Here is a 25337-nt window from a genome sequence, read left to right as displayed (position 1 = left end):
AGATTAAAAAATTGTTTGCTATTCAGCTCATTGGATCAAAAAAAGTGATACAAATATGATTCTGACAAAAAAGTTCATTTGTTAATAGAATTCGTAAAAAAAAATGTTAATTAGATTTTTAAAAAATTAGGTTGACTATATGTCACAGTTATGAAACAGGGAAAAGAAATCGAAATTTCGAAAATTGTAGAAGCTAGAGAAGTGAACATGTATACTAGGAAATTCAGTATCATTGAACAAGTAATTATTTCAAGCATAAACTAAAATTACATTAAAATTGTTTTTCATAATTAACTATGACCGGATAGATTAGAAAAATTGTCAGATCTTCTTGGTAATGTTTAATTGAAGTGAAAATGTTAAATAATATTCTTGCGATAATGCACTTGTTTAAAGGATAAAGAAACGAATCAATAATTATCAGTCACAATAAAAACACAGATTGGGCTGAGTAGGACTTAGAACAAATTGAGATAAAAACATTAAAAGTATGAACACAAAAAATTATAATGCCACTAATAACTGAAAATAAATAACAAGAACCAATAATAATCTAAAGAAATGGCTGAGAAATACTATCTATAAACATTGAGTAATCTAAGCTCTTTCCAGATTACTAATGCAAATACTGATAAGGAATTATTTATCTACTGCCTACTAGAATGAGAAGTAATTGAAATTTATTATTTTTTTTTTTGTATACTGTTATGATGTAATATTTTAACATTTCCTCTTAAGATATTTAAATATTAAGACGTTAATTATTCACATAACAGAAGGTTCATAACATTTAAAAACAGAGAGATAAAATTATTACTTCTATTATTAATATGAGCTGGAGAAGGAAAATACGAAAATTACTTCAAATACACTTAAAATTAATTTTAAATTAAATTAAAAATTAGAATTAAAATTACTTTAAATTACACAATTTGTCCTCTGTCAATAGAGCGCTCACACTTATATTACTGAAATAAATAATAAACTAAGCTAAAACATGAATCTATGTAAATAATTTTTATATTCGTAATTTTCATGTTTTCCCTATATTATTACTGCATTTTCGACACAGGTTATTTCTAGTACAGTATAATATTGCTGTATGAAATTGCTAATTTTTACCTTTACTTACCTTTAGTAAGTAATGTAATAGTAAGGGAATGTATTGTGATCGGGCCAAATTCAGATTTCGACGGAAACACGTGTCTTGAATCTAAAAAAACCTTGTAAAATGATCTGTGTGTATGTGAACAGGTTAGGTCAAAAACGGTAGTCGTAAGAAAGTCTAATTACCTATTTGAGACAGGTATATGACAGCAACTTTTCCGCAATAATCGACTGACCGGAACTGCTATAACTATAAGACAACTATATAGAATCAAATTTTCACATCTTTTAATGATTTCATCATTTCTCTAAGATTTTGAATAAAATCGATGAATCGGTGAGCAATTGAGTGCTCTTTAATATCAGATAGATCTTACCTTCATTGAATTATTCGAGGGTTCAAATGCTGAATCGTTAAAAAAAATCTACCTCTAATTTTTATTGCAATTATAAATTTTTGGATTAAAAATTTTTCCTCTTTTTCGTCTTAGTTTTTTTTTGCGAAAATCACAAAAAAAAAGCGATAACTTAAACAAGAGCCCACCAATCTACTCGAAACTTGGGGGCGTAAGTAGGGTAGTAAGTCAAAATTGTGTGATGCGCGCATCGTACCAGTTTTTTTTTATATCTGTTCGGTTCACGATTTTCATAATAAAAAATAGTTTTTCTTAAAAATTAATGAATATATATGTTTCATTTAAACGGAATATTTTTAAAATATGGCTAATTAGTAAGGTCAGGCCCCATGTTGCCGAGATAACAAAAGACACTTACTCACTAGCTAGCGAGTTTGGCCAGTTCTTCAGTGAGTTTCTTTTCTTCACTTCTATTCTGTAAAGAAAACCATAAGTGAGTAAGGACACTTCCGAAGAGCCCTCCGGTCGCCGAGAAGAAGGTAGATGAAGAATCATGGAGGACATGAAAAAAGAAGCATGATTCCACCTTCCTCCTATATCAGATCTGCACCATCGCCATCGTCATCGTCATCTACCTGCAGTTTTCATAGCTCCCCCTCCCCCCCAATCAAAATTCATTAACCTCAAACATAAATGTTCTCTTTCGGCCACCCTTTATACTCTGTAGTCACATTAGATTTAGTATTTAACATTCACATTCTCTCTTGTTCTTCCAACCAAAGACATATAATGTACACAACTGATTTATCATCAAATCATCTCACCATGTTGCATTTTTCATCTGAGTCACGTATTCAATATTTTAGCTTGATCGGATAATCAAAAGTGAGCAGAAATAAGTTCACAAGCATATAAGTGATAGCAATGAAACTTATTAAAAGCATTTAAAAAGACAATGCATACAAGGAAAAGAAAATGTTGATCGAGATCTATATATGATCATAAATGTTTTAATTTCTGCATTTTCAAGATGGTTTGTATTATTGGCCGAAACAAAGATCAAGGATTCACTTCACTATAGTTTGAATGATAGTTTCAGAAAATAGTAATGCTGATAAATCAATCAAACAGTCGTAAAACGGAAACTAAAAGATTATACAAGAAACATTTTGTGGCATTATAGGGCAATATCAGCAATTCTGAGGGTTTTGTTTTCGGCCCTTATCTGGATAGAGATAAAACTAATCAAAATAGGAAAATGATCGGTTCGCCAGCGACGCATGTGAGCTAAGTTCACTTGCGCAACATAATCAATACATCGTTTATTAACGACAATATTGATAAGTGCTTACGGAGTCCGATAGTGACCCCGTAATGAAGTAATTGTTTTGGTTAGAATGGAGTCAGATAGTTAATAAAGTTAGAAATAACAGCGACTTCTGAATTACTAATTATAACAAAAAATATAATATGACTATACAGTTATTGTATACAAACCACCTAATTAATATTATTATTTGATTATCATGAATTCCACGTAATATACGTCGAGACATCTATTTAGCTTCAGCAGTCTGTTGCTAAGAACAGACAAAGTATTTAATCATATTTAAGTTTCAGATATTATAAATCAACAAACTTAAAATATTTACAACTCCAAATATTTTTTTTTAACTTTTAAAGAACCAAAATTGGGAAATATAAATAAAAACTGACAAAACAACAAAATTATATTAAATAATATAGATTTGAAGAAAATTATGGAGAGAACACAACATATTTTATGAAAAAAACTTTGAAAATATTTTTAAAAAATAGAAAATTATTTTTCTTAAACAATCATTTTCATTTTTATTAAATATATTCATAGACCAATTCTCAAGAATAACCTGCAACATTAGCATCATCATCCATCTTCAGTAAAAAAAAAAATTCAAATGTTAACATTTATTTTTATTTATATGATTTTTCTTTTTGGTCTTATATATCTGATTTTTGATCCCAAATACTTTCACCGAATTTAGTATAGACGTTAAGGGGAAGAAATGTTAGGAATGATTTTTACAATAAAATCTCCATATTCAAACAGGAGTGATTTAAGTAATGAAAAAACTTAAACGTGGCAGTCTTGGGACTGGCCGACAGAAATGACACTTCTAGAAATGAAACAAGGTATTCAAATTTTATTAATACTGATTACTCTTATAGCTTAAGACAAAAAACATTAGTTCCCAAATAATAAAATTTGAATAGAACAGCCATTTCTTAAGTTAATTTTAACAGCTTATTTTATATTGTAATAGGAGGTTAAGAGAATACAAGAGCTCATTAATGGAGCCCACAGTAACAATACAGGAGCCCACCATTTCCCTTGCATCTCGCGTCACGAAATCAATTTAATTAATTAACGCTAAAGACGCTTCACTGCAATAATACCATAAATATTAATATAATCATAATTCATAATTCAGCAATGAATAAACACTTTCAAAATCTAAGAAGCAAAAATCACGTGGACATAAATAACCAAATTCATTCAGATTTGGCTATGATTTACCCATGTTTAATTACTATTAAAATTTATAAACATATAAATGCTTGTATATATTAATTCTGAGCTTGTATATAATACTTTTAACTTAAGCCACAAATACCATATAAATACTTAATTATGTTTTTGCAATAAGATTGATGAGGTATGCTTGTAGGACATCTTTGAGTGAGGATATAATATCTTTTGACAGATCTCTAACATGAGTCGGAACAAACATTTGAAGAACACTCAGTTGAAGAAAACTAGAAGAACTCTAATAAAGAATAAAATATTAATAATTTTTTATGAACCTCTTTTCGGGCTCGGGGCTCTGCTCTACAATTAGGTAGTATTTAGTTTTTTTTTTTCATCCTACCTCAGTTACTTATATAATTAAGAAAGAAACAATACAACGATGAAAATAAAATTTAGAGAGTAAAATAATATGAAACGATAAAATGTTACTCCGCAGTATAATGCAGTAACCGGTTTGAAGTGCCCTTCTAAATTCAATTTAAATTTGTATTATACCTAGATAAAACAACTTGAAATGAGACAGTTACCTAATAACAGCAAAAAATTTAAAAGAAAACACACTAGTTAAACACTCCAAAAAATTAATTTAAAAATTAGTCGGTCAACTTATAACGACAAAAACAACTTTTAAAAAATACACATGTTAAGCACTCTAAAAAAAGATAAATTAACAGCGATAAAAAATGATTCTTTAGAAGTTAAACGATTTAAAGGTGAATAGAATATTACAATACGACCGATAAAACATAATTCCTAATTATTTATTAATTCTTATGTTGTTATTCAAATACTTTTCAAAAAGATTTTCAAATTTATATTAGAATGAAAACAAACATTTAATTTACAGTACAACTCTTAAGTTAAATGGATGAAGATGGCAGTTTTTCTTGCTCTCTCGTGGACTGATCTCATTTCAGTTATATTTATGTTGAACGAGCTACTGCTGTTGTTGAAGAAGAAAATTGTTGAATTGATCAAATTTAAGGTTGCCATAATGTTCTCAGTGTGGAGTTGAAGTATATTCCCACACATTTTCCTGGTGATAAATTTTATAATATTTCTTTCGCACTGCTGTCTGATAATAATCTTACATAAGTAGTGGATATAGACATCATTATTTATAGCTTATCAATGACTATAATTTTAATGGATTAAAATACTATTTTTGTAAAAGTTATTTCACTTCCTCAAGTAATAAAGAATGACAATTGATTAAAAAATATTTGCGGAATTTTAAGTAATATAAACGTCTCTAGACACCACAGTCTAAAAGTTTTTTTTTTGCAACTTGGAATTTTCAACACTTTTATGCATAAGTCATATCAAAAGATCTTAAACCATGTTTTTTTTATACAGATTTTAAAAAATAAAAATTTGTTAACCTATATTAGACGTGCGTTCTTCTAATATTAGTATAATAATTTAAGCCGGGAAATAGTTCCGATGGAACCAGGTAATTTTATGATTATAGCTTATTTATCTGATAGGCGACGGTGTAAAATTGAAAGAAATAATGATCAAGTCCCCCAAAATCGTCAAAAAACATTTTTTTCCAAAAAAAAACAAAAACAATAGACTAAATAATAATATTAATAAAATAAATTATAGAATATAATAAAATATTCAAAACATTAATCATTCTTCGGTTTTTCCTCAATGACATGTAAAACACGCATTTTTGAAAAACTCTAATCTGTACTCTCAAGAGTCAAATAGGGACAAAGAAGGTATCTCTGTGACTCCATTTCAATATTTATTAATGATAAATACTGAAAATTTGTCTTTTCAACTTTTCAGTTAAGAGGCTGCTGCTTACGAATTTCAATTTTGGTACCTCGAACACTTTTGGACATCTATATATAAAAAAAAAATCTAATAAATACAATTTTGTTTCGTACGTTCTGCCTTATGATTTCAACTTTGCTCGCTTCAAAACGTATCGTAAAAACAAAAATAAATCTTTAAAATTAAGAGTTCTAGATAAGTTTCTTTAGTTTAATTCAAGATAGTAGAATTGAAATAATTTATGAAAAACAAGTTCTGCTACAAAAAAAAATTTTCTTTGGATTTATTTATTTTTGAATAAAATGGTACTAATTGCTCATCCACGTCCCTACTGGCTTATTCTTGTTAATTTAAACGAGACAAAAAAAGCTTTCAGATTGCAGATCTAAAAAAAAAAACATAGTTCATATTTTTTTTTTTTTTAATTTCTATTGGGTATTTATGAGGCAAAATATAATATGAAAAAATAATTTAATGTGATTCATTATCAATTTACAAAAATTTTTAATCTTATTTGTATAATATGAATAATGGCGTTGGTAGTGGATAAAAGGTAAAAAAAAATTGCGACAATATGCCTGGAACATATATGTGTTCAGGCACAAATCGTTATCCTAAAACTTAAGCAAAATCCTTCTGGTAGATTTTGTGGAATTTTTTTTCTCCTATATTTATTATTTTCTTATCATTTTATTAATATCTTTGTAAATATGGTGTGAATGTATCCTCTGATATTTATAACCATTGTTTCAAATATACGACAGAATGTAATATAATACAAAAAAGAGAAATTGAAATTAAAAATAAAATGATTTCGAGTGTTATTAGGCGTACAAAAATTCTATTCTGTTCTCCAAACTAATTTGACGTAGCTTTTACAGTACAGCTACTGAAATTGAGGACTCCTTCACACAATGAAATTAACATTATCATTGTGACCATCTTGGAATAACCTTGTGTTAATATATTATGATTTACAAGGCCATGACACCAGAAGAAAAACTCACAAATATCTGAAGAACACCAGCCCACGGCCTTCCACTGGCAGAACAGCGATGCCCTCAATATTTAAACACTCGTACGGCCTTGTCCTCGACCACCGGGTTGGGTCGCGATCAAAACAACAGAAATAACAACAGGGAAAATTCCGTTAGGCGGTGAAGAGGACAATCTGTTTACGGGAGGGGGAGGGAGGAGCTCCGGGAAGCAATTTCCTCCTGGTCTATGGACAAATGACCCAGGCCCACCATAAATCTTTGGTACCCGTTGAAAGAATACTGGCAAGCACTATACTTCGAAGGCTGAGGATTATCCCCCTGGCGTTCAGGGATAATAATAAATAGGTTCAGAGCTAATAATAAAAAAAAGATAAATGTGAAGATAAGAATTCAACATATTTAACTGAGACATGCTAACGTATGTCTAGATATTTTAGGACAAAACATGAATAAGCAAGATGAATGTCAATATATTTTGACCATCCATGAAATTATTTGACAGATATGCCACAATTCAAGCAAAACATTGATATTACATTTCTTTTTAATACCACTATGATTTTATTGGCAAAATATTGTTTCGTAATTTATAATATTTGCTAATAGGATTTAATGCCTCAATGAAAAAAAACTAGAAGGAAAGAAGGATAATCCTGGTTACCAACATAATCCAGCCAGAATGAAAAAGTCGAGATTTATAATGCGGATTCACCAGGAACTAAAATGAAAAACTCTCTGAATTAAAATTCAAAAACCGGCCCCGCTTCTGAAACGATAAGATGCTGCCTCGAATCGTCCAATATGATCTCATTATTCCTGTTGAAATAGAATGGAGCTTTAAATAAAAAAATTATATACATATTGACTAATAATAGTTAATTATGCTGTGACTAATAAAAAAAACATGAATGCCTAAAATCCACATCCTTGTAAATTTACATCTAAATTTGGATTCACTTTTACAATGAAATGAAAAGAACTTTGAGCTCTACATCTCTGAATCGGCAAAAAAACAAGGGTAGCTGAATATTCAAATTAAAATAAAAAAAAAAATCTTTACTGTTTTCCGACATTTATTATTCAAGTTTCTAACTAACATAAAATTTAAATTTCAAATTATTCCTCTTAGTAACGCTTAATATTATTAAATTATATGTACAGCAACCCTACTCCTAAGGAAACAATTATGGATTTCAATTACACCAATTGAATATCTTTCAATATCATGCCCTGGTTCGAAAAAAAAAAAATATTGTACCAAGAATTTAATTTCGTTCAAAAATTGTATTACCTCGCTCTCTAAAGATAAATTAACAATAAATAAGCGTCTGATGAGGAAGGCCTGGATGATACATTAATCTCGGGTTGCAGGGTAGAAGCAAATTACAACAATAAACTTGATAAATTAACCTCTTTCACACCATGAAGCCTTTATATGTGTAATATATCTGAGGCAAACGTAATAAATGGATACAGCATTTAGATGTGAAACAGCAACAAAAAAAATAAAAAAACACAAATCAATCGGAAATTATTATTAACTACTATATCCTGAGATGTTTTATAATAAGTAGCAATTAATTAATAAATACATGTGACTTAGGGTTCAAAAAATATAAAGCGATTCAGCATTTTAACCGTTCATTTATTAGAATATATTAATTTATTTATTTTCAATAAGTTTCGTAGATTTCATTATAAACTTTATCTGATTGAGAACTTCTTAAATGAATACTGAAGCTAAAAAGTTAAGAACTTTCATTGATAAAAGTCTCTGTATAAAAATTAATTATATCAATTATAAACATATGTTTATTATTGATATACTAACATATATATATATATATACAAATTTATTTAACTATTTCTTTAATTAATGAACACCAAGTAGACACTCAATTATAAACAATAAATTATTGTCATTTTTATATTTAAGTGCAGTATAAAAATAATTAACTTAAACGTATATTCTCAAATTTTATTGATGAATTCAATTCTCATACAATATACGTAAAAATATTTTTATGAAACAGAGAAATCAAATAAAACTTTTGGTGTAAATAGTTTAATCAGAATAGTTAATATAAAATAAAATCTTATGTATATTACAAACGAAATTAAAACTATACCGCTACAACCGATGAAGGGTCAGGTGGTGCAGTACTTTTCTGTAGTACTGTTCTGTTTCTAGACCAACGGTTGTATAAGGAGGTTAGGTCAGAATCATGCTCAACCTCCAGATTTTTACTTAATTAAGGATACCCACCCATTTTATGAGAGTGGGAGAACCCAAGATGGCTCCCGAACCCACAGGGCTGACTCACCGGTTACAGGAAACAGATAAAACAATTATCTGCCACGGCCGGATTCGAACCCGGGACCTTGCAGCAGTTAGTAGTCCATTGCCTTACCAATGAGCTACGCCACTCCCAAACATTAATTATATAATTTTCAAAATTAAGATCATATTTTTTTTTAAAAACTAAAGTTAATTTTTCTTAAATTTTTTGTTATGTTTTTTTATTATATTTTTGTACAAAACTGGTATAAACATTAAAGTAGAACATTTTAATTCGTAAAACCCATAACAATGGTATAACGAAATCAATAATTTAAGTATTATTGATTTCGTTATACCATTGTTAGTTTGTTAGTTACCATTACCAGGGACTAGTTAGTTTATTGGATAGCCGAGTGAAATTTCGCTTTAAGAAAGTTGGCAGTTGGTTGAATGGCCAGTGTCGTCGTTATTAGCACTTTTTGAGACGCTGTACTGATCATTCCAAGTTAAGCATCGGTATTCGTCGCGTCAATTTAAACAAAGAAAAAAATTACTGATAAAAGATGAAAATAAATGATTCAGTATGACGTAAGAATATATTTTCATCATAAATAAATTAAAATAAATTCATTCTTTTTTTGATTGGAGAAGGTCGGGGGATGCGGTCAGCAAACAACAACATAAATAAACAAACAATTATTTATTTATGCCGACGTTTCGACCTGAGTATCAGGTCTTCATCAGGATGTCAAGCAGAGAAGGTTGGCTAAAACCAGGTGAGAACCTTCTCCGGTTGACACCCTGATGAAGACCTGAAACTCAGATCGAAACGTCGGCATAAATAAATATTTTTTTTGTTTATTTATGTTGTTCTTTGCTGACCGCACCCCCCGACCTTCTTCTCCAATCAGTAATCTACGGTCAACTATCTACACCTCATTCTTTTTTTGCTTGCCCATATTTTAAATATTTCTAGAAATTGAGAAGAGGGACCATTTCTCGTAGTAGACAAGAAATATTTTAAGCAACAAATTAATATGCAACTACAATAAAAAATATATTAATAAAACATTTTCCTTAGTCATTAAATCAATAAATTCCATAAATAAATATTATGTTGCTCGTTCCAACTCAAGAACCACCCAAACTACCTAAGAACTTTTAAATTATATAAGAATAAAAAGTCTAATGAAACAATTTTATATATAAAAAATTAATAATAATATTTAAATTGAAAAATATCTAAGTAAAGTAGTTTTCAAATATCTAATGAAGTATCGAATGATGAAAAACTGTTATTTAATACTAGTTCTTTAATTTATTTCATACAATAAAAAATACCCTGAAAATATTTTTTTTTAATACTAAACTTGTCTCTAAATGGAGTTTAAATGTATTTACTTATTAGGTTACACGCCAAGGCTATTTACAAGTCCTATTTTATTTTTTAAAAGATATGTATAGCGCTATCTAAATAAAATCAAAATATTGATACAATCGTCTTATACAAAACTTTAACACTAATGATTCGGTCTTAAATGATATAGCAGGAATTAATTCTATTCGATTCAAAATTACGGGACCAGTGAAACACATCTATAAGAACAATTAAGATATAGGTTAATAATTAGCTAAGCTTTATTAAATAAAATACTTTTCACAAATATTATTTTAAAATTTATAACTTATTATTTTAAGTCAATATATTGGTACTAGAACTGCAAAGAACTTACAGTAGGCATTAACATTTTTTAATTTCAATGAGTGATCACTTAAATTACTTTTACACACTTAAATTAATATTAGTACGAAATAATAATAAAAAATTAGGAATAAATTAACTTTAGTATTTATTTTGAAATAATATATATATTCATTAATCTCAGTTATGAAAATTATATTAATAAGGTATTATTGTGGCTCATTTTTAGTCAATAATACTAGATAAACTATTTATTCCAAAAATTTTATTTGTATTTTTTTATTCAAATAAACATCTTTATACGAAATCAAATTTTATTCTACAAGAACTGAATTCATCAATAAAATATGAGAATATATCTTGATACTTAAAATTACACATTGTATATTTAATTTATTCTAATTATTTAGCACTTTAGAATATTAAATAAATAATAACGATAATATTAATTTCTTGTTCATAATCCATGGTCCAACTAGGTATTAAATTAAATAAAACTAATCTTAATTGTGTGGGGGCAATGATTTTCTTATATTTAAATTGAATTTTACAGGAAAAGCAACGCTCGCTCAATAAAAAACAAATTTTTCGTTATTGATTGTAAAAGAAATGTTCAAACGTTAATGAATAAATCAAATAATAATAAATACATAGTTTAATTGACAAATAATAAATAATCCGTTATGGAATACAATTGTATATGCTTCCTTTGATTACAGTCGGCAATCAAATGAGGTTTCATGTTGCAGTAATTTCAATTTGTATTAAGCACATCATACCCTGTTATAAACATTTAAAATTTTGTATAAGTTAAATAATATTTTCCATCATAATATCACAAATTCTTATTTTATATAAAATATTCTGATTAAATATGGAATCTAATAAAATAAATAAAAATGAAAATAATTAGCAAACTAAGAGTTAATAAAAAAAAAAAATTGATACATAAATATTCATGCTTTACATAAGGACATTAAAAAATGTTAATTAAAAATATGACTTGAGAGACAGTTAAAAAAAAAAAAATCCAAATTATTCCCATGGTAATTAGCCAACATTCAGTTTTAATGACGAAAGTAAATGTAAAGGATTTTCAGGAGACAAAACAAAGTGTAAAATAATAAGTTTACCTTTATGTACAAAAAAAAAACTCTATAACTGATAAAAAATGGTGCAAGCTTTGAGAAATAAAAACTTATAATGGAATCAAAATTGCAATCATCGGAGAAATAACAACTCATATTTCATAAGTGAGAATTGCGAACGAATTTTGCACAAGAAACCTGTCTTGTGCATTTCGAAATTTCGAACCAGGTGCAAAAAAATTCTAGGTCAATAGATCAGAAAAATGCAAACAAACATTAACACTAAAATATTCTGTATATATAAACTTGTTTGAGATATAACAAAAACAAATGAGAAAAGCGTTTAAAATTGTTTTGAGCATAACAGCGGAAGATAAGTGTTGCTTTTATCAACTGCACTACTGAACATAACCTGTACGTATTATCACTGAAAAGCTTGGAAACTTATTTCAGTTAACATTTTTTAATGCTAGGCGAGAGAATAATGGTCAGAAACGATCAGAAGAGAAAATAATTATTTTATAAATAGTCTTGACCCTGAAATCACCTTCACAAAATAATATTAAAACAGAAAATATTCTAAAAACTCAACGGATAGATTTTGGGATAATATCCAATACATTGGTTTTCGGTGTTGAAATATTTTCCGTTTGCTTGCACAGCAGTTAATATAAATAATACAACATGAGTCATATTAATATTCTTTGTTAAAGAAATTTAAATGTAAGTATTAATGATTGACTATTGAACAAACATTTTAAAGATTTATTATGATATCATGGACAGCAAGCATTGTAGAAATCTTTATTTTGACATCGATATTACAGCCAGTATAAAATCGTTTTTATTTGTAAGCTATTAATTCGCAAATTACGGTTTTTGTATCCGAAAGAAGTTTTAAAGTATTGCTGATTTTTTAAAAACTTTTATAAGTAATAAAAAAGTACTGCAATGACCGCTAACTTACCCTGCTAATTTTTCGGATTCTTCTTGCGACGGGTTTCGCTTGGAGCTTGGTGGTCGACATGGTCCTTCCTTACACTACTTGTACACCACACTAAACTAATAACACATCCTACAAACGATTCAAAGTACAATTGACAGTACGATATCTTTTATCTGTAAGGTGCCAGTTTATTGTCAGAGCTAGTAGATAAAACACTTGAACCCGAATTGTGAGATATCTTCTAAAACTGATTAGAGAACACTCTTTCCACGTTTATATAATATTATCGTGTGTACTCAAACACTGAAAATATATAGACACAGGGCTTTGAAAAGAGAGAGATTATCACAAATGGTAGAGCGTTTACATTTGGTTGAGGTTATTGACGATGCCTATAGGGCGCACCGACGTGGCCCGGATTGGCAGACATGCGAACTGGACAGGATTGGATAAAGAGACTACAACGGTGAGCACTGAACAAGGATGAAGATCAACTGAACATGGCCCAACATGAACGAGCACACACACGGGCCAGCTTGGTACCAAGCCAAGCAGCCACTGGTCAGCTGATAGGCAGGGCAGCGCCGCCTCGTGGCATCCTTCTGCACTAACATCTTCATTGCAACTTTCACTGTCGGCGAACCTATACAGAGTATATAACAGGAGCTATGGTCAAATTTTTGAACTTGATTATTCCTTCATCGGCCAAACAAATACCGATCCATAATTCTTGTAATGACACTGTCATAAAAAGGCGGAATGACGGCAATATAACCTCATAAGTCTTCGGTTACATGTTTAATAGGGTCGTTTTAACAGTTTTGCCTACGGAGTTTTTCATTAAAATGGTTCTTTTGCAGGAAATTTCATAATAAAGGAGTAATCAAAACAAAATGAACAATTTTTTATATTACTTAATTATATTTTTTTATTTATTTGATGAATTTGAATGAGATAATATTTGATATCTAATTTGACACCTAATTTGAATGAGGTGAAAAAAATTGCATATTTTTTAGCTTACATAATTTTATTTAAAATTAGGTATTTAAATATTCTAATTCATCATGTTTTATTTATTTAAATTCCTTTATCACAATTCGGCCTGGTGGACCCTACATGTTTTTTTACCAATTTAATATTCTTTTAAAAATTTATAATGTGGAAGTTCAGTCTCGTGTAAAAGACACTCCCAATTACTTGCAATATTATAATTACTGAATAATTTTAAATAAATAAAATAAAGTGATATTATTTATATAATTGAAAAATGAAAGAAGTTACAAATTTACAAACAAAACAACTGATATTTATATAATTAATAAAATGAACAACTGACTTATTTAATAAAAATATACTTTAAGAAAGAAAAAATAAATAAATAACTAATAATCATAATATTAAAAATAGAAAAATATAGTTTATAACAGTATGTCCTGTAACAGCCTAGGGCTTCAGTATTGGTAAGGTAGTTTTAATTTCTTACGTTGTAAGCTACTGCACCTTGCTAAATTATTGCAATGTTTTCCGATTCGTACAGAATGCTGCTCCCCAGAAGTTTTATTTAAAACAATTAATGACTTTTTAGGAATTACGGAAATAAATAGGTAGCAATATAACAATAAAATATGGTTGACATTGAGTCGTTTAAAATTGTATACGTTCATTAGAGCTAGAATAGAACTATCCATAGAAATAACAATATTATAATAAGTGTATTGTTAAATGACATATTACGAATGTACATTTTAGCTGCTCATCACAACTTTTTTTTTGTTCGATTTTTATTTTTATTTGATTAAGGCTTGGTCAAATTCAGGTCGAAACTTCGGCACAAATAAATAAATATAAAGTATATAAAAAATAATAAAGTTTTACTTATATGTTTCCCGTTACTGACCACACCTCCTGAACATCTCCTCCTCATTATTTTTATTTAATTATTGACATGTTTAATAGATGTTTCATCATTTTTCATTTTTCCCTCTATTTTAATTCCAGCTTTGTTAAAAACCATTGAAGCTTATAAAGAATAACAAAGAAAAAAATTGACAGACAACATTTATATAGAACAAAAAGGCTGAAAGATAATACACAATGGTTATTGGTATATTAATTTAGTTAATTATTTATCATATCAATAAATAGGAAATAATAAAATATCGGATGTGTCCATTCAAATGGCTTTTCTAAACGTAATTTAATTACTTCTCAAATAACCACAATTTAAATTAAAATGTGTAATTTTTAAGTCAATCTCAATCATCCTTCATATTGAAACGAAAAGACGAGGAATAAATGGTACCGAGGATCATTATCAGATGACTTTTGACATAGGTAACAAATTTAAATTTCTAGTTGTTTAGAAGAAAAGGCGAGGACGGCGCACAACGCCCCCAAATGGCAAAAGTCGGCAAAAATGTTTTTTCTAAACTGAAACCACTGACATCCACTATTAGCTACAGATCTAAACTAATTTTAATCGGATTATCAGGGCGCTGAAAGTAAATTATAAGAGTTTACTTAGTACAGAAGTATTGAAGAACCTGAAAATGGTGACTGAATTAGGACAACCAATATCATTAATTTCCAGAGAATTTTCATTGTATCTTTTTTTTTTTTTATTTCAACTGCTTTTTCATTTTATGAAGAATTAAGATTTTTATTATGCTCATCGGTTAGCGTTTTTAATTTTTGATAATTGTAGAATTTCGATGGAAAGTCTAATTATTTATTACGATATACATTCTCCTTTTAGTTAAAACATGGCATCGTTAGAATTATTGCATTTTGAAACGTTTTTGTTCTTTATATTTTTTCTAGTTCACACATAGTTGCGCGCAAATCATAAAGAATAGTAAAAACGTATCTACAAATTTGACGATTTTTTTAAAGGTCACATCAGATAAATCATTGGTTCAAAATCATTTTTTCTTTTTTTACCGCTTTTCGTTCGAAATTATTGCGTTTAGTAGGAAGTTATAAGGATTGTAATAAGTTACCACTTCTCTACCGATAGAAACTTCACGTCCCACAACTAAGTCCTATGAAAATTGTTCCCAAAACACCCCTAATAGGGGGTGTCCATCGAATCTTAAATATTCTATACTTCTAGAAGAAATTAAAAATTTAAGTTAAACCTTATAAAAAAGGAAAAATAAATTATAATTTAAATAAAATGAATTTAATAAGAACACTATAAATGGTTCATGGTTCATTTATGGCGCACGTTCCGAGGGCTTTATTCTATGACCAAACATGCCTTAAAAAGTACAAACCTTTTATGACCATTATTTCCAAAAAATTACTAATTAATACTTTCTGAATTTAAAGCTTAAAATCAATAAACAGATTTAACGGACAGTATAATGATTCTTGATGAATACTAACTAGTTGTATGCCTTATGGCACTCTTGAACCCATTTTTAAAATAAATTTATAACTACAAAAAAATAAAATTATGTACTTACATGGAGGAAGTAGTATAAGTAAACGTATATAAAAAGACTCACCTAAAGAAAAAAAAAGTTATAAATAAGTTATATATAAAATAAAAGATATATATATATGTATCAAAAAGTTATATCCCCCTTTTTTTATTACTTTAATGGAAACTATATACATTTAATAGACAAAATTGATAGCTCAATCAACGTAAAGAGAATAAAAAATTGTGGTTGTTCCAGAAGTTACAAACTAGTCATTTTTGAGTTGTTTTAAGTAAAAAAAATTAAAAACCTTTAATTAAAAGTTGAATGTATACTTAGACTATATAAGGGATATTTAATGTATAATTAAAAAGTAAATATTGAAGTATTTAAGGTACACGCCCCCTCAAGTTTATTTTATTCGAAAAAATCCTAAAAGTTTCTTTAATTTTTCATTCGGAGCTTCTTATTCTTAAAACTACCAGGCGTTAGTAAAAAAATTCTAAAATATGAGTTCTAATAGAGCTCTTTATGTTAAATAGTAACCGAGATTTCCGAATAACGAAAAATCGAATTGTGGAGTTCCTCGACAACTCTTGGTTAGGGTCTAGTGTGACAGTGGTAAGAATATTAAGAACTCAATTAAAGTTATTAAATCTATCGGATTGTTCGTTCAGATATGAATTTGATTTATATACTATTGTTGCGGCCAACATATATGATCATTCATCGATTATGAGGCTGATGCTATAAAAACAAAATAAATTCGCTCTCTGTTATTATACTGCAAAAATAGAGAGATGACTTCTTAACTTCTCAGTGTGCACACATATCGACTCCATTGTCTCCTCACTACGCATTCGTAGTTGCCAGCATTCCTGGCCATCTCCGTCGTTTTCATCATTTTAGCCAAAGTGGGCGGACTACTTCGACTCATCCAACACGAGAACAAGGCGGGCGGACGTACGTCCGTATGTCTAACTCCACGAGAACATCTATTCAGGACAACCACAATCGTGGCCCCATCAATCGCCGGTGGTGATATAAGATTTTGTTTCTCTCTCTTTTGTTCAGTTCATTTCATTTTTGTAATAGTTTTAAGTTTGCTTTGTTCTTTTTTTTTTTTTTTTTTTAGTTTGTATATTTTCTATATTTTGTGTTTTTTTCTATTATGTTCACTCATTTAAAAATACAATAATAAAATTCGGCTATTCATTTCTTTTCTCTTCGCTACTTTTCACGATTGGGTTAGTAAAGGTTGATTTTGAACCCCTACCCGCCAGAACAATTATAAAACATAATACTATTATGTATTATTTATGTTTATACTTATATTCAATATTTGTCTTTATCGTTAATTTATTATTTGATATCACTATCATTAATTAATTACCAAAATTGATATAATAAATTGTTCAGTTGAGGGAAACTATTTAATATCTAGTTAAATAATTAATAAGGGCAATAATAATCGTCAATAGTTTTTACCCTCGGATCCAAACAACAACGAAAAGTCAACATTTTGCTAATTTACTTTGGCGAATACCACGGGAGCTCCTACTCCTACTCACTCCTGCTGCTACTCCTCAATTGAGAGCTAATAGACTTCAGTACGTCGTTAGGAGGTACAGTAGTTTACATTATACTTGCCAAAGTAAATTCACAAAATATTGATTTTTCGTTATTTGGAAAACAATTTTGCTTTGTGAATAACTGTGGAGCGTAACAGTTATTTTATGGCACATATTTTGGGAAATTAACTCCGTTTTAAATGATGATCTATTAAGACTGTTTGTGTTGTAGGTAGTAAGTTATGAAGCTCCGAACAATTTTGTCTTTGTAACGTTTTGAAAGAGCCGCCATTAATTATTCCCCTTAACTATAGTTGATAGAATATACATATAAATATATTATATCGCCATGCTTTACAAGATGATTTGAACAGGCAATACCAAAACATTTAAACTTCTAAGGATGTTAATTTATTCAATAATAATTTCACAATAATTAAGGCTTAGCAAAATTATATATAGATTGGAGTGAAGATATAACATAAAATATATTTATATCATATTATTAGGTGAAGTCTCGAATTCGTACTATCTTTTATGAATCCCGAACTGGAAATGGACAGCAAAATTCAGCTTCTGTTCTCGCTGAGTACTAGGCTTGTTTTCAATAATTATAAAGGATGAAATTTAGGTAGCACTTTCGATCAAGGAGTATGGAAATGGCTTCAAAATATTTCCTCAGTAACTGTTTCGTGAGTTGGAAATAGCCTTTTATATTATAATGCGTAAGTTTAATAGACGTAGAAGCTATTAACACGTTAATATAAAGTTAAAAACTCAAACACTTTTTTCCCACCTAAGTATTAATTAACATCGATTGATAGTTAAACTGTTATTCCTTACAAGCTGATAGATCGTTAATAACAGTTAAGTTGGTCTCACGTGGATTGTAACTTGGTAAAGAGGATAAACAAAGTGCTTACATTGGTGACTAGATTAAATTTCCATAATACCATTCGGGTCGATCGTGATTGAATATTCAGACACCGGATCCTCTCTCGAGCCCACGCCCTGCTAAATAAAACTCCTCTCCTATTTCCGTCGGTCGGAGACGCTCTAAGATTCTATTAGTCCTCTTCGATAAGGCTCTGGAGCCTGGGGAAATAGAGACTCCTGGATAGTATTACCGCTTCCCATAGTATCCTTTTCTCGGGTCAGTAACAACAAGGTAAGTAAAATAGAAAACAAACAAGAATTTGTTTTTTAAATAGGACATTTTAAAATAATAAAAATCAAATCGATTCTCAGATTAGGAAAAACCAAAGATACATATAAAACAAAATATATAAAATTGTTAAAAAGAATAATCTTCATTTTTTAACTTAAGTTCTGTAGTAATATTATTACCAAATATGTTTCCATCTGTTCTTAAATAAAGTTTAACATCTTACCAATGAAACGAGATTTTAAATCAGAAAAAAGTTAACGAAAACAGAAATGAGAGAGCATATGAACTCAGAATTACTTCCGAATTGGGTAATCACAATTGCTTTTTGTTTGTTCTTTAATATATTAACTGTTTTAATTTTTTTTTTAATATGAAATCACTAAGGAGTTATTAAATTTATTTCAATTTAAGATTATAGAGAAAAACCAGGTAACTCAATGTTTGTTTTTTTACATTGTTTCGTTTCTGATTGATTTTCAGAAGGGGTGCACGAAGGAAATGTGAAAAAAGAATGACTGAAATGAAATAATATTGTAAGTCCCTGAAATTTACGTTAATAGTTAAATGTAAATAATATATGCTTCCAAGGTAAAACTTTTTCTCCTGAACATTTCGGAAAATGTGAGATTCCTTGTTCTTCAGAGGTCTTGAAGAGAAATAAAAAAATTTATAATAATTTAAAAAACAAAACAAATATTGAAATGTATGCTTTTATCATATTTATATTTAGCTAAAAATAGACATACAATATATTTGCATTAAAATACAAATTAGTTATAATATAAATGCAATATTTTTGATAAATTTTGGGACAACTATTTAAAATATCATGCAAATTAAATTTCCTATTATATAATTATGCATTAACTAGTAATTTTTAGTTTGAGTGCGAGTATTAAAATTACATTAAACAAATTCAAACAATGTAAAAAATGGGAAAAAAAAAATGATAAAAAGATATAAAAGTATACTATCGTACATGAGAATAAATATGTGTAATTTGTGTTTACACTAATATCATAAACAGACAGAATATATTTATAAAAGAAAATAAAAAATAGAAAGAAAAAAAATGATATAAATATATAAAGTTATAAAAAGTTAACGTTAAGCTCTCTTAAGGGTAGTAAATACTTGGAATGGTGACAGACATTAGAGAAAATGTTGGCCAAAATAAAGAAATGGTTGCTTCCATGTAAGGGAGGCCCATTAGCCTCCTGGAATTAACTCACTCTAACAGGATGTAGGGCCTCCATTCAACGTTTCTTAATCGGCAATAGTTTGTTTCTAATGTAACATTCACCGCTGAAAATTTGTTTCAAAACCTCCAGTACCCGGAGAAATTAGTGGCGCCTAATGAGGTTGGACAATTGGCATTTCTACATACGAGAGGATTATATCCATTTTCATTAAAAATGCTCTAGTGGACGCCATTAGCAAGTTCTGGAGAACCTATTTGCGTATTTATTTATTAGTAAACGGACAGTTTGATTAAACATAAAATATTAAAATTAGATAGGTTGAGAAGATACCCAGTACCACCCATCCCTAACTAAAGGCTGCATTTAGATTTTGAGCTAATTGTTAATAAATCCTAATAAAAGGAAATTTAACATAAATTAATATATATCAATGCACATCTTAATTTCTAATTTTGTACTAAAAGGGAAATTAAAAAAAATATGAAAAATACTTTTTTAGCTATAATATACAACTTTATATTAAACTTAAAGGCTTATTCAAATTTTAAACCTATTCATATCTTGTTTGTTTTTATTTATTTATTTATTGACATTTACAACTGTGTATAAAATACAACAAGTAAATTTAATGTAAGATCATAATGATATGATAAAACATGTAGAGAAACTACCTAGTAGTAAAACTCTAAAAACATTTTACATTATATGAGGTCACGTGACCATCTTCTTTTGAGGCGCCTTAGAGGATTGTCGGGAATGGAAGAGGAAGCAAGGTTAGAAACTACTGGGTTCATTAAGAGTTATTCACTCTTATTAAGAATCTTTCATAAATTAATATAAATATTGTTTCATACGTATAAACAAAAGATACATCATAATTTTTTATTTTCTTTAATTTATATAATATGTTCCAATCATTTATATCAAAAGCAAAACAATTTCATTTGTTTAATTATTAAGGATACAATTAAGTTGTAATTATACATTTAAACACTGTTTTTCTATGGAATAAAAAAAAAGATAGGAGCATTGCTAATTTAAAAAAGGCAAATTTATTTTAAAAAATGTATGCAAATAATAATTTTCTCAAAATGAAAAATTAATTTTTCTAATAACCATTTATACAAAATAATATTTTTCCAATTTGAATGGCTATTATATTTATATTACTATTATTATACTATTATCATATTTATATTACTATTATTATAATAATAATAATTATTACTATTATTATACTATTATTATTACTATTATTATACTATTATCATGTTTATATTATTATTATTATATTTGTTCAGATCAGTTATTTTTACATGCTATTAAATAATAACTGGACACAAATCGAAAAAGAGGGGCTTAATAAGTTTTAAACACATCAAATAATTTTGGCTGATACGAGACAACGTGTCACTATTAATGCCCCCCCCCCCCCCGTCCACTTAAATCAATCAGATATCGTTTTAGTGAACGTGGTTGGATGTTGAAGTGGAGGAACTTCCCCTCCTGAACAGCAGGTCAGTAGAGGTACAATTACTGGGGTCCAATCCTGGTTGGTCCTCTCGGGCCGCCAATATAGTCCCGTGTAAAGGGGGCTTAAGGGAACACTTGTATGCCACAACTTGAGCTTAGGAGACTCCCTACTGGCTATCTCTCCTTGTATATCTTATAAAAGTAAATCAACAATCTTCATAGGAGCACAAATGTAATCAATCCTCAATCAATTTTATGTCGGCATCGAAAGCCAAATTAGGATATTAATAATCTAAAAAATTACCAATAGGTGGTTATTCTTCCTTTCATAAGATGGTTTCGTAAAGTAATACACTAACGTGTAATAGTATGACCTGTTATGATATTATTGTTTTTAGTTTATTGCCTTGCTTTTTATAACTCCGTTATCATGTTGTAAGATTTATTTTCTTCTTTTAAATTAGTTTTGCTATACAATGTTTACACAAACACTATCACGGCGTTCAGTCTGTTTAATAGACAATAAAGATAAAGATAATCATTTCAAATTATTTGACCGTACAGCTTAAGCTCGTAAAATGTTACACATTCACGAATAACTAGGTTACGCAATGTTGAAATCAACAAAAGATGTTCCTTATGTTTAAAATTAATATTAAGCTACATAAAATATGTTTAAAATTATATAAAGATGTTAATTAACGATTAACTACGAACGTTAAGCAGTAATAGTAATGGCCAATATACAAATTTAATTTAATTGAACATTGGAAATAATTAACATTCCTTAAGTTAGTTACTGATAAAAATTTGTAAGTTCTAATGTAAGATCATAATTGTTTCGAATCTGTAGATATCCCTTTAAATCCGTATTTTCATTTACATAACAGGTGTCCTATCGATATATTAACAAAAGGTCGTTAATTGACTTAAGCTTTGTATGTCTAATAAATGGTTCATATAGTATGTTATATTTCTGTGTCATAATTCCAGTTCTCTGCCATGAGTATAATACATTATTTAGGCACATTTGATTATAATTACTTCGCCTCCTCAAGAAAAAATATATATGTATATTGGCTCTACAGTCCTTGTAGTTCTTTGCCCCCCGAACTAGCCTTCTCCATGCCTGCCTATGTTGGGCTACTGCTATCCAGTTTGCTGCATGCAGCTCTTTCGCATATTTGTCAATTCTGTCTATCCATCTTGTTTGAGGCTTCCCACGTGGTCTCTTCGTGGCGTCCTGATAGTTTCTGACTCATCTTAACTCCCTTGCCTTCATCTCATGAGATATTGACTGACAACTCTCTGCAAGCAGTTCACTGTTAGTTCTTCTCCTTCCATAATTCCCATAAGGCTCTGATCGCAAATCGCACCTGTAAGTATACGGACTTTCCGTTCAAATCTCTCGATTCTGCTTCCTTTAGTACCTGTTAGAGACCAGGGGCCTCTCAGCCATATATGCTGGCTTTATCACAGCATTGTATACCCTTAGCTTCAGATTTTTCGGAATTTCAATATTTTAAAAAAAAGGCTCTCTTCGCGCTTGTTATACGCTAGCTTACCTCAGTCAGTTGAACATTTATTGATGTTATTGTGAAGCCGAGGTATTTGTAACTGTATACTTTCGGAAACGATTTGCCATCTACCCAGATTATGTCGTTAGTTTTTTCCGCCTTAAAATCATTTCTTTCTTTATTCTACTAAGTATACACTTAGTAGAAAGAATATATTTATTAAAGTAAATAATTTAAAGTTTAACCCTCAGCCTTCAGGGACCAATACCACTGTAGAAGCGAATCAAGGTAAATTAATTACTAGGTTTAAATTTATAATTAGGTCTTTTTCAGAGAGAGGGTCATAATATATACATTCAGAAATAATCTGTAATTCAGCACTGTTGAACACGAATATTTCTATCTTACGTGTGCAACAATGAAAAGATTAACTAATCAAAAATACTGATCCTTAGTTAAGTTAATCACATATTTTCTTTCGTCATTAACTTTCCCAAATAACTAAAAGAGAGTTCAATAATTCATATGTACCAACTTAATATCGAGAACTATTTACAATCGGTCGGTGAAGTTCAGAAAACGAAGTCTAGGACACTTTAATCTTCTGTTAGCAGGCCAGCGCTTAAACTTCACTTGGAATTGTCCTGCTAATGCAATATAAACTGCTCTAAATGGAATTATAAATTTTAACTAAGTCACAGCCTGAGAGCGGGATCTCAAAGGTGGCGTTAATTTTTAAGAATTTACTTGACCCCAGCAGCAGCCTCCTACTTTATTTAATTTTTAAAGAGCCTTATTAGTAGCTTTCACCTTGTGACTTTTACAAAGATTTCTGAGGGCAATTATAAAAAAAAAAAAGTCAAGAGGTGTAATAAATCGAAGCTGAGTATAAATTATGAATTTGAAAATATTCTGGATGAACGGAGTGGCTAAACACAGATGATAGATTACATGGCACCTTAAACAATGGGACAGTCTGCTAGGTATGTGACTGCACTCTTTACTCACTGTTCAGGATTCATGTCTGGTAAATTATATAAATAAAATTTAATTTTACATTTATATCAGCTGATCAGATGAATCTTTTATATCAGGCATATCTAGTTGGGTAAGCCTCCTTTGGTTTTCGCATCCACTACAAAGAGAGATTGTTTGTTTGTTTTGGTTTAGTGGCGCTAAACTTCATTGGTCATCAACACCATTTATATTTTATTTAATTTTGCTTATATTCGTTTAATTTTATTTATTTTTTAATTTGATTATTTATTATTTTATTCCCCCTTCCGATCAAGTTATATTTTTGTCAGTAAATTTTGTGATTTTAAAAACTGAAACACAAAATTTTATTGATTTATTATTGTCTCCAAGGATTTTTGAGATATCTTGGTTTAGTCCTAAGAGAGTATTTCTAGGTGCTTCATTGAACTAGAAGAATAATCCTGGCGGTGGAATGCTGATACTGACCAAGTCAATTCTTTTTATGACTGCTTTTCAACAAACCCTCCCGCCATACCGTATACTGAAACCGAAAATCTCAAAGTTTAAGCACTAAATCATTAAACATATTTGCAACGGCCATCAAGTAGGCTAATTTTTGACAACCAGTGACCGCGAAACTGAAATAGCAAATATGACACTATTTTCAAAATTAAAACAGATAACTACACACATCGCACAGTTTGATGAGATTACAGTATTGAAATAATTTGGACAAACTGAAAAAGCGAAATATTTTTTTAGGGGAAATTTAGTTGATATTCAATTTTGTACCTTACAATCTTTTTCAGTATTCATTACTTTTCTAATATCTTCTAATCATCTATTAAATGAGATCAAACAGGTGAAAGGATTCGCCTTATTTTAAACCCGAACGAACCTCAAACGTTTCTGAATAATAATTACCACCTACAACCTGGGGAACCCAACCTCAACCCGAAGATTGAAGCCCAGACTGCTGCAGGACATTCGTTTATAAATTTTAATAAATATAAAATTAATTCATAGTCACACTACCTCTAATTACTTATTATTATTATTCATTTTATTTATTCATTATTATTGTTATTTTATTATTTTTTTTATTTTTCTCTCTTCCCTTTTTCAACTTTTTTTATTTTTTATTTATTTGTTGATATTTACAACTGTA

At 29.0% G+C, this 25337-nt stretch overlaps 1 protein-coding gene across 4 annotated transcripts in view; it reads right to left on the bottom strand.

The window, feature by feature from the left end:
• Positions 1-25337, bottom strand: part of LOC106682525 (monocarboxylate transporter 9) — a 252106-nt gene that overhangs the window by 156193 nt on the left and 70576 nt on the right. For 2 of the 4 annotated variants that reach the window (XM_014423430.2, XM_014423432.2), the window contains exon 1: positions 12854-13381. The exons of the other annotated variants lie outside the window; for them this stretch is intronic. In XM_014423430.2, coding sequence (XP_014278916.1) covers positions 12854-12913 — 60 coding nt within the window. In that variant the 5' untranslated portion in view covers positions 12914-13381. Of the gene's footprint in view, positions 1-12853; positions 13382-25337 lie in introns of those variants that run through there. 4 annotated transcript variants of the gene reach the window in all.

This window comes from Halyomorpha halys, unplaced genomic scaffold (genome assembly GCF_000696795.3).
Source record: "Halyomorpha halys isolate HHAL.00 unplaced genomic scaffold, Hhal_1.1 Scaffold421.1, whole genome shotgun sequence".
Lineage (NCBI taxonomy): Eukaryota > Metazoa > Arthropoda > Insecta > Hemiptera > Pentatomidae > Halyomorpha > Halyomorpha halys.
This window is presented reverse-complemented; position numbering and strand designations above follow the sequence as displayed.